Raw genomic sequence first — 14788 nt, forward strand, 5'->3', positions numbered from 1 at the left:
CTCCTAGTTGGCTGGACACTTAGAGAGAAGGCGAAGGGCTTAAAGCTGGGAGATTTGCCCGTGAGTTCGTGTTACTAGTGACGAGACACGGAGGGACCCGGTTTCCTGCTCTCCAGTGGGCCGGGCGCGCCCCCTCGAGGCAAACCCCCATCCTTGCTCGCCAACCTGACCTGGAGGAAAAGGGAGCGGTGATTCTGGCTCCATCCACAGAACTAGGCAAGAGGCTTGGAATTGCCCTGAGGAGATCACCTGCGAGGTTGTGTCTACTGCAATTTCAGTGGGGCACGTGGACTGTGATTTGGAAACAAGGCCTGGCCTGGGTTAAAGAGCGTGACCCTCTTTGGTTGCACCCCCGGTACAGGGAGTTTAAACACCCAAAAAAGCGAGGTGCAACGCTTGGTTCAAGAAGGGACTGGAGCGCTGCCACTCTCCTCCCCACAACTGCAAAGGCAGAACTCCAACCTGACGCACTGGATCACACCACGCCCATCCCTGCTTGAGAGATGCCTCCCCCGCCACCGAACACTGACCTGTTAACTCTGATCACTGGCTTGCTTATCAGTCACATTTAGTCCATTCTATAGATGTAAATTCTACACATACTGACCTTTTCATCTCTTTCTCTCCGGAGTAATTAGACTATACAGTTTCTCTGGATAACAACAGCGTCCTTCTCTCACCTATCCAACCATATTCCACCCTTTAGCTCCTTGAAAAAAGCTTCTTATCCCTTCTGCCTGTTCATTTTATTTCCTTTTGACTCATCCCCTCCCTGTCTTCTGTCTCTTTTTCTATGCTACTCAACCAGCACTACATACACCCAGCTATTTAATTGTAGCTGGGAAATCCAACTGGTTATATGCTTTACCGTTTTTTGTCCATTAGTTTTCTTTTTTCCTTTTCTTTTCTTCTTTTTGACCTTTTTATGTATTTTTTATTTCTATTATTCGGCTTCCCTCTTCCTTCTTTTAACTCTTTCGTTTTCCATCTCGGTTTCCATGTTTGTTGGATTTGTCTGTGCGTTTGTGTGCCTCTGCTCCCTGTGTGTTTGTCTGTCTGTTTTCTTCTCCAGGGCTATCTCAAGAAACAAGCCAAAGTACACATGGTAGAGAGTCCCAATATCACTACGAGTAGGAAAATAAAACAACCAGTGTCTCAACAAGAGAGACCAAGAGATACCATTCAAAAAACACTCTCTGAAAGTCAGTCAAAGAGTCTTCTTGGGTACAGCAGTGCTCACAGGTGCAGAGAGCATAACAAGTCTTTAAAACTAACAAGAGACAGAAAGCTAACTAAATGATGAAACGAAAGAACTCTCCTACAAAGAAAGTCCAAGAAGAATTGACAGCTAATGAACTGCTCAAAACAGATATAAGCAGCATAACTGAACAGGATTTTAGAACAATAATCACAAAATTAATAGCTGGGCTTGAAAAAACCATAGGGGACATCAAATAAACTATGGCTACAAACAACATGGAGCATAAAAATACGCATGATAAATTAAATGATGCGATAAATGAGATACATAATAAACTGTACGCGTCCAATGCACGGATTGAAGAGGAAGAAAGGAGAATAAGTGATTTAGAAGACACCATTATAGAAAAAGAGGAAACTAAGAAAAAAGGAGACAAAATGATCCAGGAACATGAAAAAGGAGTTTGAGAGCTCAGCGATAAGGTCAAACGCAACAATATACGTACCATAGGAATCCCAGAAGATGAAGAGAGAGGGAAAGGTGCTGAAGGAGTCCTGGAACAAATTATAGCAGAGAACTCCCCCAAACCGGGGAAGGAAATTAACGGTGAAATACAAGAGGCACAGAGGACTCCCTTCAGACATAATTTGAATCGATCTTCTGCACAGCATATCATAGTAAAAATGGCAAAATATAAGGACAAAGAGAATATTGAAAGCAGCTAGGGAGAAAAGGGCCTTAACATATAAAGGGAGACCTATCAGAGTGGTGACAGACCTATCTACTGAAACTTGGTAGGCCACAACGGACTGGCAGGAGATCTTCAATGTGATGAACAGAAAAAGTATGCAGCCAAGAATCCTCTATCCAGCAAGTCTGTCATTCAAAATAGGAGGAGAGATAAAAGTCTTTCCAATAAACAGAAATTGAAAGAATTTGTCAGCACTAAGCCAGCCCTACAAGAAATCCTGAGGGGTGCTAGGAAGGAAATGCTGCAAGGAACAAAGATACCAGAGACACCACCACAAACATGAACCCCACAAAGGACAAAGACTCTAAACCCAGTATTTCAATAATAACACTGAAGGTAAATGGGCTAAATGCTCCAATCAAGACACAGGGTGGCAGAATGGATAAAAAAACAAAATCCATCTATATGCTGTCTACAAGAAACGCATTTTAATCTGGAAGATACCTTCAGATTAAAAGCAAGGGGATGGAGCAATATATGTCATGCTACTGGAAATCAAGAAAGCTAGAGTAGCTATACTTTTATCAGACAAACTAGAATTTAAAGTAAAGACGATAACAAGAGATGAAGAAGGGCATTACATAATAATTACAGGGTCTATCCATCAGGTGAACTAACAATCATAAATGTCTACGCACCGAATATGGGAGCACCTAAATATTTAAAACAATTAATCACAAACAGAAACAATCTTATAGATAAGAATGTGCTAATAGCAGGGGACTTTAATACTCCGCTTACAAAAATGGATAGGTCAACCAGACAGAAAATCACTAAAGAAATAATGGACTAGAAAGACACATTGGACCAGATGGGCTTGACAGATATATTTAGAACTCTACATCCCGAGGCCATGGAATTCACTTTCTTCTCAAGCGTGCAAGGCACATTGTCTAAGATAGATCACATACTGGGACATAAAGCAGCCCTCAATAAATATAAAAGAATTGAGATCACACCATGCACACTCTCAGATCATAATACTTTGACACTTGAAATCAATCACAGGAAGAAGTCAGGAAAACCTCCAAAAACATGGAGGTTAAAGAACACACTACTAAAGAATGAATGGGCCAATCAGGCAACAAGAGAAGAAATTTAAAAATATATGGAAACAAATGAAAATAAAAGCACAACAATCCAAACTCTATGGGATGCGGCAAAGGCAGTCCTAAGAGGAAAGTACATTGCTCTCCAGGCCTATTTCAAGAGATTAGAAAAAGCGCAAGTCAAAAATCTAACAGCTCACCTAAAGGAACTAGAGGCAGAGCAACANGTTGTGCTGAGCGAAATAAGTCAGCAGAAAAGGACAAATACCGTATGTTTGCACGTATAGGTGGAAAAGAGGAACTTAATGGAGGACCATGGGAGAGAAGAAGTGGGGAAATGGTGGGGGAGAGGGAGAGAGGCAAACCATGAGAGACTCTTGAATGATGAGAACAAACTGAGGACTGATGGATGTGGGGGGGCCGAGGGGGGAGATGGGCATGGAAGAGCACGCTTGTGGGTATGAGCACTGGGTGTTATATGGAAACCAACTTGACAATGAACTATATATGTAAAAAATTAAAAAAAAAAAAAAATGAATTCAGATGCCTGACTCATAGAGGCTGATTTTTTTTCTAGCCTGATGCATAGTTTTGAATGGGATACACGGGCACAAAGATTGACAAGCACAAACAGCTGAAGAAAGTCTTACTTTTTCACTTGGACTTAGAACACTGGCCCTGCAGTATTTCACAGTTCACACAAAAAACATTAGAAACCAGGCAAATCTAACAGACACATGTATACACAGAACTGAAAAAAAGCATGATATACAATCTTCTCAAGGGTACATGGTACATTCTCCAGGATAGCTGGTATACTAGACCACAAGTCTCAATAATTGAAATAAACTATAATCATACAAATTATCTTCTCCAACTACAGAATGTAACTGGAAACAACAAAAGAAAACAAAATTTTACAAGTATATGGAAATTTAATTATAAACACTTAACCACTCAAAGTAAAAAAAATCATGAAAGAAATTCTGTTAGTACCCAGAATCTATAAAGAATTTATCAAACTCAACACACAAAAGACAAATAACCCAGTTAAGAAATGGGCAAAGACATGAATAGACTTCTCCAAAAACATCCAGATGGCTAACAGAAACATGAAAAAAATGCTCAACGTTACTCATCATCAGGGAAATACAAATCAAAACAATGATGAGATACCACCTCACACCTGTCGTTATGTCTGAACAACAGGTGTTGGTAAGGATGAGGAGAAAAGGGAATCCTCTTGCACCGCTGGTGAGAATATAAACTGGTGCAATAACTCTGGAAAACAGTATGGCAGTTCCTCAAAAAGCTAAAAATAGAAGTACTTTAATAATCCAGCAACTGCACTGTTATTTACCCAAAGGACAGAAAAATACAGATAGCAGCATTGTCAGCAATAGCCAAACACTGGAGAAGGCCCAAATGTCCATTAACTGATGAATGGATAAAGAAGCTGGGGTACAGCAATAGCACTGCTAGGAATTTACCCAAGAGATACAGAAATGCTGATGCATAGNGCAATGTGATGGAGCTAAAATACATTATGCTAAGTGAAGTATGTATATCAGAGAAAGACAAATACCTTATGATTTCACTCATAATTGGAATTTAAGATACAAAACAGATGAACATATGGGAAGGGAGGGGAAGAAAAGAGAGGGAAACAAACCGCAGAGACTCTTAATGACAGAGAACAAACTGAGAGTTAATGGAGGAGGGTGGGTTGGAGATGGGCTAGATGGGTAATGGGTAGTAACGAGGGCACTTGTGATGAACACTGGATGTTGTATGTAAGTAACGAATCACTGAATTCTACTTTTGAAACCAATATTGCACTGTATGCCAAGTAGCTAAAATTTAAATTAAAAACAAATGAAAAAAGAAACAAAAAAACCAAACACAACATACCAAAACTGATGGGATGCAGAAAAAGCAGTGCTATTAGAGAAATTATTATCTATAAATGCATACATTAAAAAAAGAAGAGGGGCCCCATGAGTTGCTTGGTGGGTTAAACATCCGACTTTTTTTTTTTTTTTAGTTTTATTTNAGAATCCGAGGCAGCCTCCAGGGTATGAGCTGTCAGCACAGAACCCAACATGGGGCTCGAACCCACGAACCATGAGATCATGACCTGAGCTGAAGTCAGACGGTTAACCGACTAAGCCACCCAGGCACCCCAAACATCCAACTCTTGATTTCAGCTCCAGTCATGATCTCACGATTTGTGAGTTCAAGCACCAGGCTTGGCTCTACACTAACAGTGCAGAGCCTGTTTGTGATTTTCTCTCTCTCTCTCTCTCTCTCTCTCCTCCCCTTCTCCTCCACTCATGCACACACACTCTCTCAAAATAAATAAACTTTAAAAAAAAATGAAGAAGAATCTCAAGTCAGTAACTTAACTGTACACCTGGAGGAACTAGAAAAATAAGAACACAATAAACCCATAGTAGAAAGAAGAAAATAATAAAAACCAGAGCATAGATAGAGAATTAAAAAACAACAGAATCAACACAAGTCAGTTTTTTGGAAAATATCAGCAAAATGACAAACTTTTAGATAGATTAAGAAAAAAGAGACAAGATGCAAATAACTAAAACCAGAAATGAAATTGTGGACATTACTAATGATTCTACAGAAATAAAAAGAATGATGAGAGTATATGAAAACTATACAACAACAAATTAGCTAACCTAGATGAAATGGATAAATTCCTAGAAACACACAAATGATCCAAACTAAGAAGAGAAAATGTGAATAGACCTAGAATAACTAAAGAGATTGAATCAGTAATCAAAACCTCTCAACAACGAAAAACCCAGAGCCAGATGGCTTAACTGATGAATTCTACCAAACATTTAAAGAATTAATACCAATTCTCTAACTCTCCAAAAAAAAGGGAGGCAATACTTCCTAACTCACTCTATGAGGCTAGCATTACCCTATAACAATAAAACTACAAAATACAGTTCAAAGAAATGAAAGAAGACCTAAATAAACATAAAGCCATTCCATGTCATGGAAAGAAAGACTTAATATTGGTTAAAATGACAATACTCCCTAATACAATCTACAAATTCAATACAACCTCTGGAAAATCTCAATAGCTATTTTTTGCAGACATGGAAAAGCCAGCCCTGAAATTCATATGGAAATGCTAAGGATCAGAAATAGCCAAAATAATCTTGAGAAAAAAAACAAACTTGGAAAATGACTTTTTGGTTTCAAAACTAACCATAAAGCTGGTGTTCACAGCAAAGTGGTACTTGGCATAATGAAAGACATACAGACCAACAAAATAGAGAGCCTAGAAATAAACTACCATATCTATAGTCAGATGGTTTTTGACAAGGGGACCAAGACGTTGAGAAAAGAAGTATCTTTCAAACATAACAGTACTGGGACAACTGGATAACCAAAAAAAGTAAAAGGAGTTCGTACCTCACACTGTATTAAGAATTGCCTACAAAGACTTAAATGTAAGAAGTAAAACTGATAAAACTTAAAAAAAGAAAACACAGTAATCCTCATGCCCTGGAATCTGGCAATGGTTTCTTGAACATTACATCAAAAACAAAAGAAAAACAGACAAATTGGACTCCACAAAAATTTAAAATTTCTGTGCATCAGTGTAAATGACCCACAGAGTGGGAAGAAATATCTTCAAATCATATAACCAATAATGGTCTAGCATCCAGAATATGTAAAGGACTCCTACAACTCAAAAACACAAAGACAAATAACTCAATTTAAAAATAGGCAAAAGTATGGGGCTCCTGGGTGACTCAGTCAGGTAAGTGTCCAACTTCAGCTCAGGTCACGATCTCACAGCCCTTGAGTTCGAGACCCACCTCAGGCTCTGTGCTGACAGCTCAGACCCTGGAGCCTGCTCCACATTCTGTGTCTCCCTCTCTCTCTGCCCTTCCGCTGCTTGTGCTGTCTCTCTCTCTCTCAAAAATAAATAAACATTAAAAAAAATTTTTTAAAGAAGTAAATCAAAACTGACACACAAGAAAAAAATACTTTTTTAAAAATGAAAAAAAAAATTATCCAAGAAAGATACACAAATGGCCCACAAACACGTGTAACAATGCTCAATGCCCTTACATTAGCAAAATGTAAATCAAACCACAATGAGATATGACTTCATACCGACTTGGAGGGCCTCAATCCATCCAGAGAATAACTAGTGTTGGTGAGGATATGGAGAAACTAGAAGCCCAGTCCACTGTTGAAGGGGAATGGAAAATGATGCAGTGCTAGGGAGAAGACTAGAGGTTCCTTAGCAGTTTAAACATAGGATTTCCATAAGACCCTTCCACTCTTCCAGGTATATAACAAAAGGAATGGAAACAGGTGTTCAAACAAAAACTTGTACACAAATGTTCCTAGCGGCATTACTCACAATGGCCAAAAGGTAGAAACAAGCCAAATATCCAACCATGGATAAAAGAATAAATAAAATGTAGTACATTCATATAATATATTTTAACCATAAAAAAGAAATGAAGTACTGAAACATCCTAAGTGAAATAAGCCAGATACAGTAGGCTAAAAATTATATGAAACATAAAAATTGTATTTATGTGAAATATTCAGAATAGGAAAATCCACAGAGCATAGAGCAGATTTGTTGTTGCCAAAAGCTGGGGGAGTGGGAAATCAGGAGGTGCCACTAAATGAGCATGGCTTTGCAGTTGAAGTGAGAAAAAAGTTATGTAATTAGATACTGGTAATGCTTGTTCAACATTGTGCATATGCTTAATGCTAATGAATTATAAAGTTGTTAAAATGGTACATTTTATGTTATTTTCATTTTACCATAATAAAAAAAATTTGTAAAGAGAGAAAAACAAAAGATGAAGGCAAAACCTTGACATCTTCATAAATGACTAGTGCCAACCTACCAATCAGCCGAAGTGCTGTCTGTGTCAGGGCAAGCATGCCAGAGTTCAGCAGGAGGTTCAGGTTGTTTGCACCATGTTGCAGGGTGAGCATGCTGAGCATCACCAGGAGAAAGCGAGCTTGTGGGGTCGTCCCCAGGCTTGGTCCTGATGGGTTCTCGTTGGTAATGGTTTGTAGAGGGACGGGCTGGATACCTAAATGGCATTAGCACCCACATACATTTCTTGCACGTGGATATAAGTACAGATGCAGAAAGCAGTGGCAATTTTTAAAAAACTATGGTTTTCAATAAGTTTCCAAAGACTATAAACATCAGGCAGCTGTGCATTGCTTTGCAATAATCCTACCACCATCAATCCATATTTAACTATTTCCATTTGTTTGCAAAACTTATCACACAGCTCCTCTAAATATCCCTGGTGGCTTACTCATTTCATTTCATATACAACAGTCATATTTCACCTTTTTTTCCACAAAATCAATCCTAGCATTTCTTTGTAGGTGCTCAAACTACCCATGAAATTAAGTATTAATAAAGGATATACAATTTAGGGTATATGGTGTTAGTGATACACATGAAAATATTAAAATGTAAAAGCTTAGTATTAAGACACTACAAAATTATGTCTTCTGAATTTTGAAAGTTCCATTTAAAATTTGAGAAGCCTTAAAGCAGCTTAGGTTATTATTCTAGGGGCACCTGCGTGGCTCAGTCAGTTAAGCATCCAACTTCTGATTTCAGCTCAGGTCATGATCTCACAGCCATGAGATCAAGCCCTGAGTTGGGGCTCCACACTGGGCATGGGGGTCTGCTTAAGATTCTCTCTCTCCCTCTCCCTCTGCCCTCTGCCCCTGCACACACACAGAGGTGAGCACATGTTCTATCTAAAAAATAAAAAGATAAATATATTTATACATGTATATAAATAAATAATTTAAAAAAGAGTCTCATTCTAATGTACAAAGTTATTAAAGTATTCTCAAAGAACAAAAAATCAGCATTTGCAAGTTTCCACAACATATAATTAAGAGCCAAACTATAAAATTGCTAATGTGATCACTGACCATACGTCAACAGTAATCTTAATACATCCTTTTAAGCATCAGATTTGACTCACCAAGCTCTTTAAATTTTGCATTTGCATCCATCAAAACATTTCGAATATTCTGAACAGCCCAAGCATATAGCTTGCCAAAAGTTACTTCGAGCAGCATCCGATTAAAAGGTGGGATCAAATCAACATCCTTTAAGCAATCTGTAAGAGGTTCCCTTTCAAACAAAGATAAAGAATTTTACTTAGCATATTTCCAGACTTTTAATTTCAATAAAATAATCACTTGTTGCCATAGTTTCCCTTATTAAGAAAAGCGTTATAATAAAATTTTACCCTATATCAATCCCCTCAGGAATAAGTCTTTGCCATCCACAAAACATAGCATACTGCACAGATGGAAGTAAGAAATTTTTTGTTGCCAATTTTAAAATTGTATCTATCCCTTCCAGACGAACCTCTGCTCTCTCCAACTGCAAAATATGAATGCATACAGTTAAGTGTTGTGTAGATCATCCAATGCAGAGAAGAATGTTTTTAGCAAATTTTACCTGTTTTAGTAGGCACTTTCTCATTTTTTCCACGTCCACTGGCTCTTCCTTAAGGGCAAATTCAGCAATTGTACTGAGGAGCGCAGACTGTGGATAAAGACCCTGAACATTCTGCTTCAACCACTTGTATTTGTGAACACCTGTAACTGTACTCAACAATGGCTGCCATTTATCCTGACAAAGGAAAACCATTGTCACCATTAGTGTGCCTTACTGATATTAACATATGCTCTAAACAGTTACTCAAATAAAATATAAATAAATGCAAGTAGGTTTAAGTTGGTAAAATACATTAAATTATTGATTTATGGAAAAAATAACTATGCCATAAAGAGGCTTATAAATGAATTTATAATTTCTATACTTATGTACTTTGGAACAGACTAACATGGTATACAAAGTTAAATTATCATAGGCCTTAAGAGCCTAAGAAAGAAGGACAGTTTCTAGAGCAAAGTATACATTCAATGAATGAATGGCAAATGAATAATGATACATTATACTATGACTACAAAGTACTACTAAAAGTAAAAGGGAACACTTCTCCAGCTATCAATCTCACCATAAATCAAATGTGTTAGGCATGCCTGGGGCTGTCACCCATATTTTAGTAACCCATTACACTCTATCCTATAGATGCTCAAGGACAAAATGACAATACTTATGGGTTCCTTTGCTATATGCTGTGTTTCTGTTCAGCCAGCTTCAGAATCAGAAAATACTTCACCTTAGGTGATTTAATTGTAATGGGTCTTTTATCCACATTTATAGGACTATGAGGCAAAATGCAAGCTTCTTCTAAATCACTCTCTTCATTTTCAATTTTTTCTTCATCATCTGTAGATTCTGGCTTCTTAGGAACTATGATTAAAAACATGCTTCATTATAAAATTAATTTACTTATATACAACTTTAAAATAAGAAATATTAAATTTGCATGAAGGTAAAGGACCTAAATATTTTATTCAAACATGTAAATACCACTGTCAACTGAAATCCTTAAGCTACAAAAGTAAAAACTATCATGATTATTCTCACATTAACATTTAATAATAACACTCCGCTACTCCACATCATGTACAGAAAGACGGTGAGGGTGCTACGATGGTCCTACAGAAAGAAAAGCCCAGGAGTCAGCAAACTTTTTCTTAAAGGGCCAGATAGATGGTAAATATTTTAGTCTTTGCAGGCCATTTAGTCTACTGCAAATACTCTATTCTGCTGTTGCAGTCTGAAAAGCAGATTACTTTGTTTATAGATACTGGAATTCAAACTTCATATAATTTGCGTATGTGAAACATATTATTCTTCTTTTGATTTTTTAAAAAGTAATTTTAAAATTCAAAACCCAGTTTTAGCTCATGGTCAACACTGAGACAGCAAGCAGCAGGTACATCTGTCCCCAGCTTACCCACTCTGGACCAGTGCAATGAATCTGTCAGCAGTATGCAACTGAACTGAATTAAGTGGTGCCTTTTACTATGTTAGTCTTTATAACTTGGGAAATTTCTATTGAATTTGCAATGTGATATGTGGTGTTGCTTCCATATTTTTGCTCCCTTTCAAGATTTTTAGTTTATTTCTTCTCAGCAAATAACATAATAAAGAATATAATTAATAATACACCTGGGCAGTAAACACTAACACAGCAGGTCTGAGTTACCCAAACTCTCAAATTCCCAAGAAAGACTGTCCTTTGAGCACTAGGCCATCTGCTGTGAACTGAGATTCAAGTCCTTGGCATGTTCTGCCTAAAAAAATGGTTCTGTATGCCTGAGGTCTAAGGCCATGTTTTCCAGTTTGACAAGATAGTTTATGCTAAGAATGTGACTTACGGTTATCACCTGTTTCTACTGTGGAAGCTGGAGTCTAAGTAACTGACAGCAACCATGCAGACCCCATATGTCTATGTGAGCAACCCCTAATAATAATCCTGGACACCAAGGCTCAGGTGAGCATCCTGGCTCACAACCCTTCACACATGCTGTCACACATCTGTGCTGAGAGAACTAAGCATGGCCCTGTGCAGCTACACTGGGAGGGACTGGAAGCTTAGGCCTAGTATCCTTTTGGATTTCCCTCAATTTGCCTTTCCTTTTGCTAATTTTAATCTGTATCCTTTCACAGTAATAAACTGTAACTATGAGTGTTAACAGCCCTTCTGAGTCCTAAGGAGCTATACCAGTGAATCATCAAATTTAAGGGTGCTTTTGGTGAGCCTAACACAGCACCAATAATAATAATCATTTATGTTACTCGATATAACATAAAATAAAAACAAAATCAGCTTCAAACATCACATGACTAAATATTTAAACCCACAACAAGAAACTCAGAATCCACGGAGGAGATGGCCAGGTGGTGAGGGCATCCTTCTCCCTCAAGCTGAGATGGTGGTCTCCCAAGCCTGTGCCTCTACTATGAATTTCCTGGCTACCTAGGTTAAAGGGATCTCAGAAGCATTCCTACTATGATTTCTTGATCCAGAGCATCTGTAGGATTCAGGCAAATTGTTGTGGTTAAGAGTTTGCTCAAGAACAATGAATTCAAGATGGCTTCTAACACAAAGTTAGTCTTTTATGACATCATTGTTCATAATGTCCATCAAAAGCTCAGTAATATTAATAAGCTGATGTGTGAATAAATTAGTATAATTCATAAGAATATAATCAGAAATTTCTGCAGAATGTGTTTATAATCATAATTAACCAGATTCCAAAGTTTTTTAAATGTATTTTCACTCAAATTTTGCTCATTTAATGTAAAAATTCTCCATATCCCTAAACAGTTGCTTCCTGAAAATACTAATAATTCCTTTAGTTCCTTTTATAACAATTCTCCATGTATCAGAATACTCAATATTTTCAAAGAAAAATATTTCTTTACAATAATGGCAAGATTAACTGAAAGATTAAACATTCCCATGTATCTCATTTACCAGGACAAATGATAAGAAAAAAAAAACATAACACTTTCTCTCCCCCATCAATTTAATAAAGTTTATAGTATTTACCTTTTAGAGTATCAATTTAGTAGTTACCAAATCATAACATACTTAATCCCAAAGTTGCATCATTATCTAATGTCTTAGAAAAATAAGTGGGATTTATATATTTAATCATAAATACACTAGCAAACATTATGGCAGCTGTGGAAATCCACCTATACTGAGCAGTAGTGAACAGCTTCACTCAAATCATAGACTCAAATATTCTGGGGAAAAGGACACACTCTGACAGCATTCTCCCATCTTTTACATTCTTACCTCTCTTTTTCCTTCGTTCTCGAATTATCTTCTGAGCTATCCTCCTCCAACGGGGCAAAGAACTTAACAGTTTAAACTTGGACATTATAGAGAGATCATTACAAACTGCAGGTCTCAGTTCATTAAAGAGGAATCTCAAACGTTCAATAACTGGAGCACAGACTTCCTTGTAAGAACGACCCTGTTCTTGATGCGTCTACAAAGTTAAATATGAAAAGACAACAAATATTTCACCAACTATCTGCAAAGTACAAAAGAAAGGATAAAAATGTAGTTACCTTAATGAGTGAGCATTTTGCTTGGTAAACAACTCTACAAACATCCACTACTGATTTAGGCAATGTTCTGTGCTTTACTTGCTCGATACCAAGTGTTCCCACGTGAACTAAAGATAATGCCACATGACCTGTAAAATACATTTTTAAAAAAGGGCAGGGTAAGAATGAATGCACATTGCATGTCAGCTGAAAAATTCATAGTATAGCTAAAAAGTCAAGCTTCATACCTAAATCTTCATGCTTTAAAAGGCAACATAACAGTAAGCGGCCAACCTCTTCCACAGGGTGCTCAGGAGGAAAAGTGATTGGTGTGGTCAAGTGGCACTGCCTACAGTACCTTTCTATTTGACACAGAAAGTCCTGTAACAGAAACAGCTGGAGGGTAACTTCAGAGACACCTAACATGCCCTCATAAATTCCAAACTACATGCCATAATTTATGATGTACTTGCAATCAGCAATGCTTCTAAAACATCCATTGACTTATTGAACTAAACCAGCCTCTTTTTTTTTTTTAAAGACAGTGTGCGTGTGCTGCACATGAGCACAGTAGGGGGGCAGGGCGCAGAGGGAGAGGGAGAGAGAGAATCTTAACCAGGTTTCATGCCCAATGCACAACCCAACACGGGGCCCTATCTCATGACCCTGAGATCATGATCTGACCTAAAATCAAGAATCAGATGTTCAGCCGAATGAACTACCCAGGTTCTGAGAACCGAACCAGCCTCTTACCTCAAAACCAGCCCTATAAATAATATGTAAATAAAGTCTGTGCTAAGCCAATCAAAGAACATGAAACTGTTTATATATCAAAGTCCAAAGATAAACAAAAGGATACTAAGTGTGGGAAGGCCTCACTCACCTTCACATTGTGATCCTGGATGTTATTGTCAGCAATGGCTTGCAGGAATGCCTGGGAATGATCACCCAAGGCCCGTCTGTGGGAGCAGAGTCGGGATTTGCTGGCAGGAGTGCCTCCAGGAGAGCTACAGTGATCCTCATCTTTCTCCTCATTGTAGCTATAGTGGATCTGGCTGGTCTGTAGGCCTCCAGAGAAGATGGATGACTGAAGCCACTCTAGAAAGTACATATGCAAACATTAAAGAGAAACTTGAGTGTACTATTCAGAAATAAATATTGATATAAAAGATAAGAACTGAATACTGGATTTAAAAGGAAATATTCAGTATCATTTATATTAAAGAGTCACATTTAACATTTACATAGACTGGCTTATAATTCCTTTATCTACATGAAAATAGGTTAACACTTCTGGCTATTCACTACATCTTAAGCACGGTATCAGAACTCAGTATAATAATTCCAGTCCAACCTTTACTAGTTACCCAGTCAAGCGTGGAGCTGACCGGTCCTACAGGTACTATGGGAACACTGGGGCATTGCATTTTAATAGGGAGACCAGGATGGAGGCAACACTTACACAAGTAATCACTCAATTTCAATTGGGATAACTGTATGCTACAAAATACTACAGTGGGTACAAGAGTATACAACAGTAGAACCTCTCTACTACAAGAGTCAGTAAAGGATTTTCTGTGGAAGTGACAACTGAGCTGAGATCTAGGTAAAAACAAAATCACTGAGCATCCAGGTAGGAAAGTAGCATATGAGAAAGGCTCTACAAAGAAAAAACATGGTCAGGCCAGGCCACATTTCCCTAGAGCATTAATCTAGTAATAAAAATGAGAGACTACTAACCATATAACATGGGA

At 37.7% G+C, this 14788-nt stretch overlaps 1 protein-coding gene across 4 annotated transcripts in view; it reads right to left on the reverse strand.

Annotated features, from left to right (window-relative positions):
• Positions 1–14788, reverse strand: part of HERC2 (HECT and RLD domain containing E3 ubiquitin protein ligase 2) — a 273851-nt gene that overhangs the window by 126946 nt on the left and 132117 nt on the right. For all 4 annotated transcript variants that reach the window (XM_077774615.1, XM_077774617.1, XM_077774614.1 and 1 more), the window contains 9 exons: positions 13918–14132; positions 13283–13415; positions 13056–13183; positions 12778–12973; positions 10240–10373; positions 9513–9686; positions 9298–9434; positions 9028–9179; positions 7912–8103 (listed from right to left, as the gene is read on the reverse strand). In XM_077774615.1, coding sequence (XP_077630741.1) covers positions 7912–8103; positions 9028–9179; positions 9298–9434; positions 9513–9686; positions 10240–10373; positions 12778–12973; positions 13056–13183; positions 13283–13415; positions 13918–14132 — 1461 coding nt within the window. The remainder of the gene's footprint in view (positions 1–7911; positions 8104–9027; positions 9180–9297; positions 9435–9512; positions 9687–10239; positions 10374–12777; positions 12974–13055; positions 13184–13282; positions 13416–13917; positions 14133–14788) is intronic.

This window comes from Crocuta crocuta, unplaced genomic scaffold (assembly GCF_008692635.1).
Source record: "Crocuta crocuta isolate KB4526 unplaced genomic scaffold, BGI_CrCroc_1.0 scaffold469, whole genome shotgun sequence".
Taxonomy (NCBI): Eukaryota; Metazoa; Chordata; class Mammalia; order Carnivora; family Hyaenidae; genus Crocuta; species Crocuta crocuta.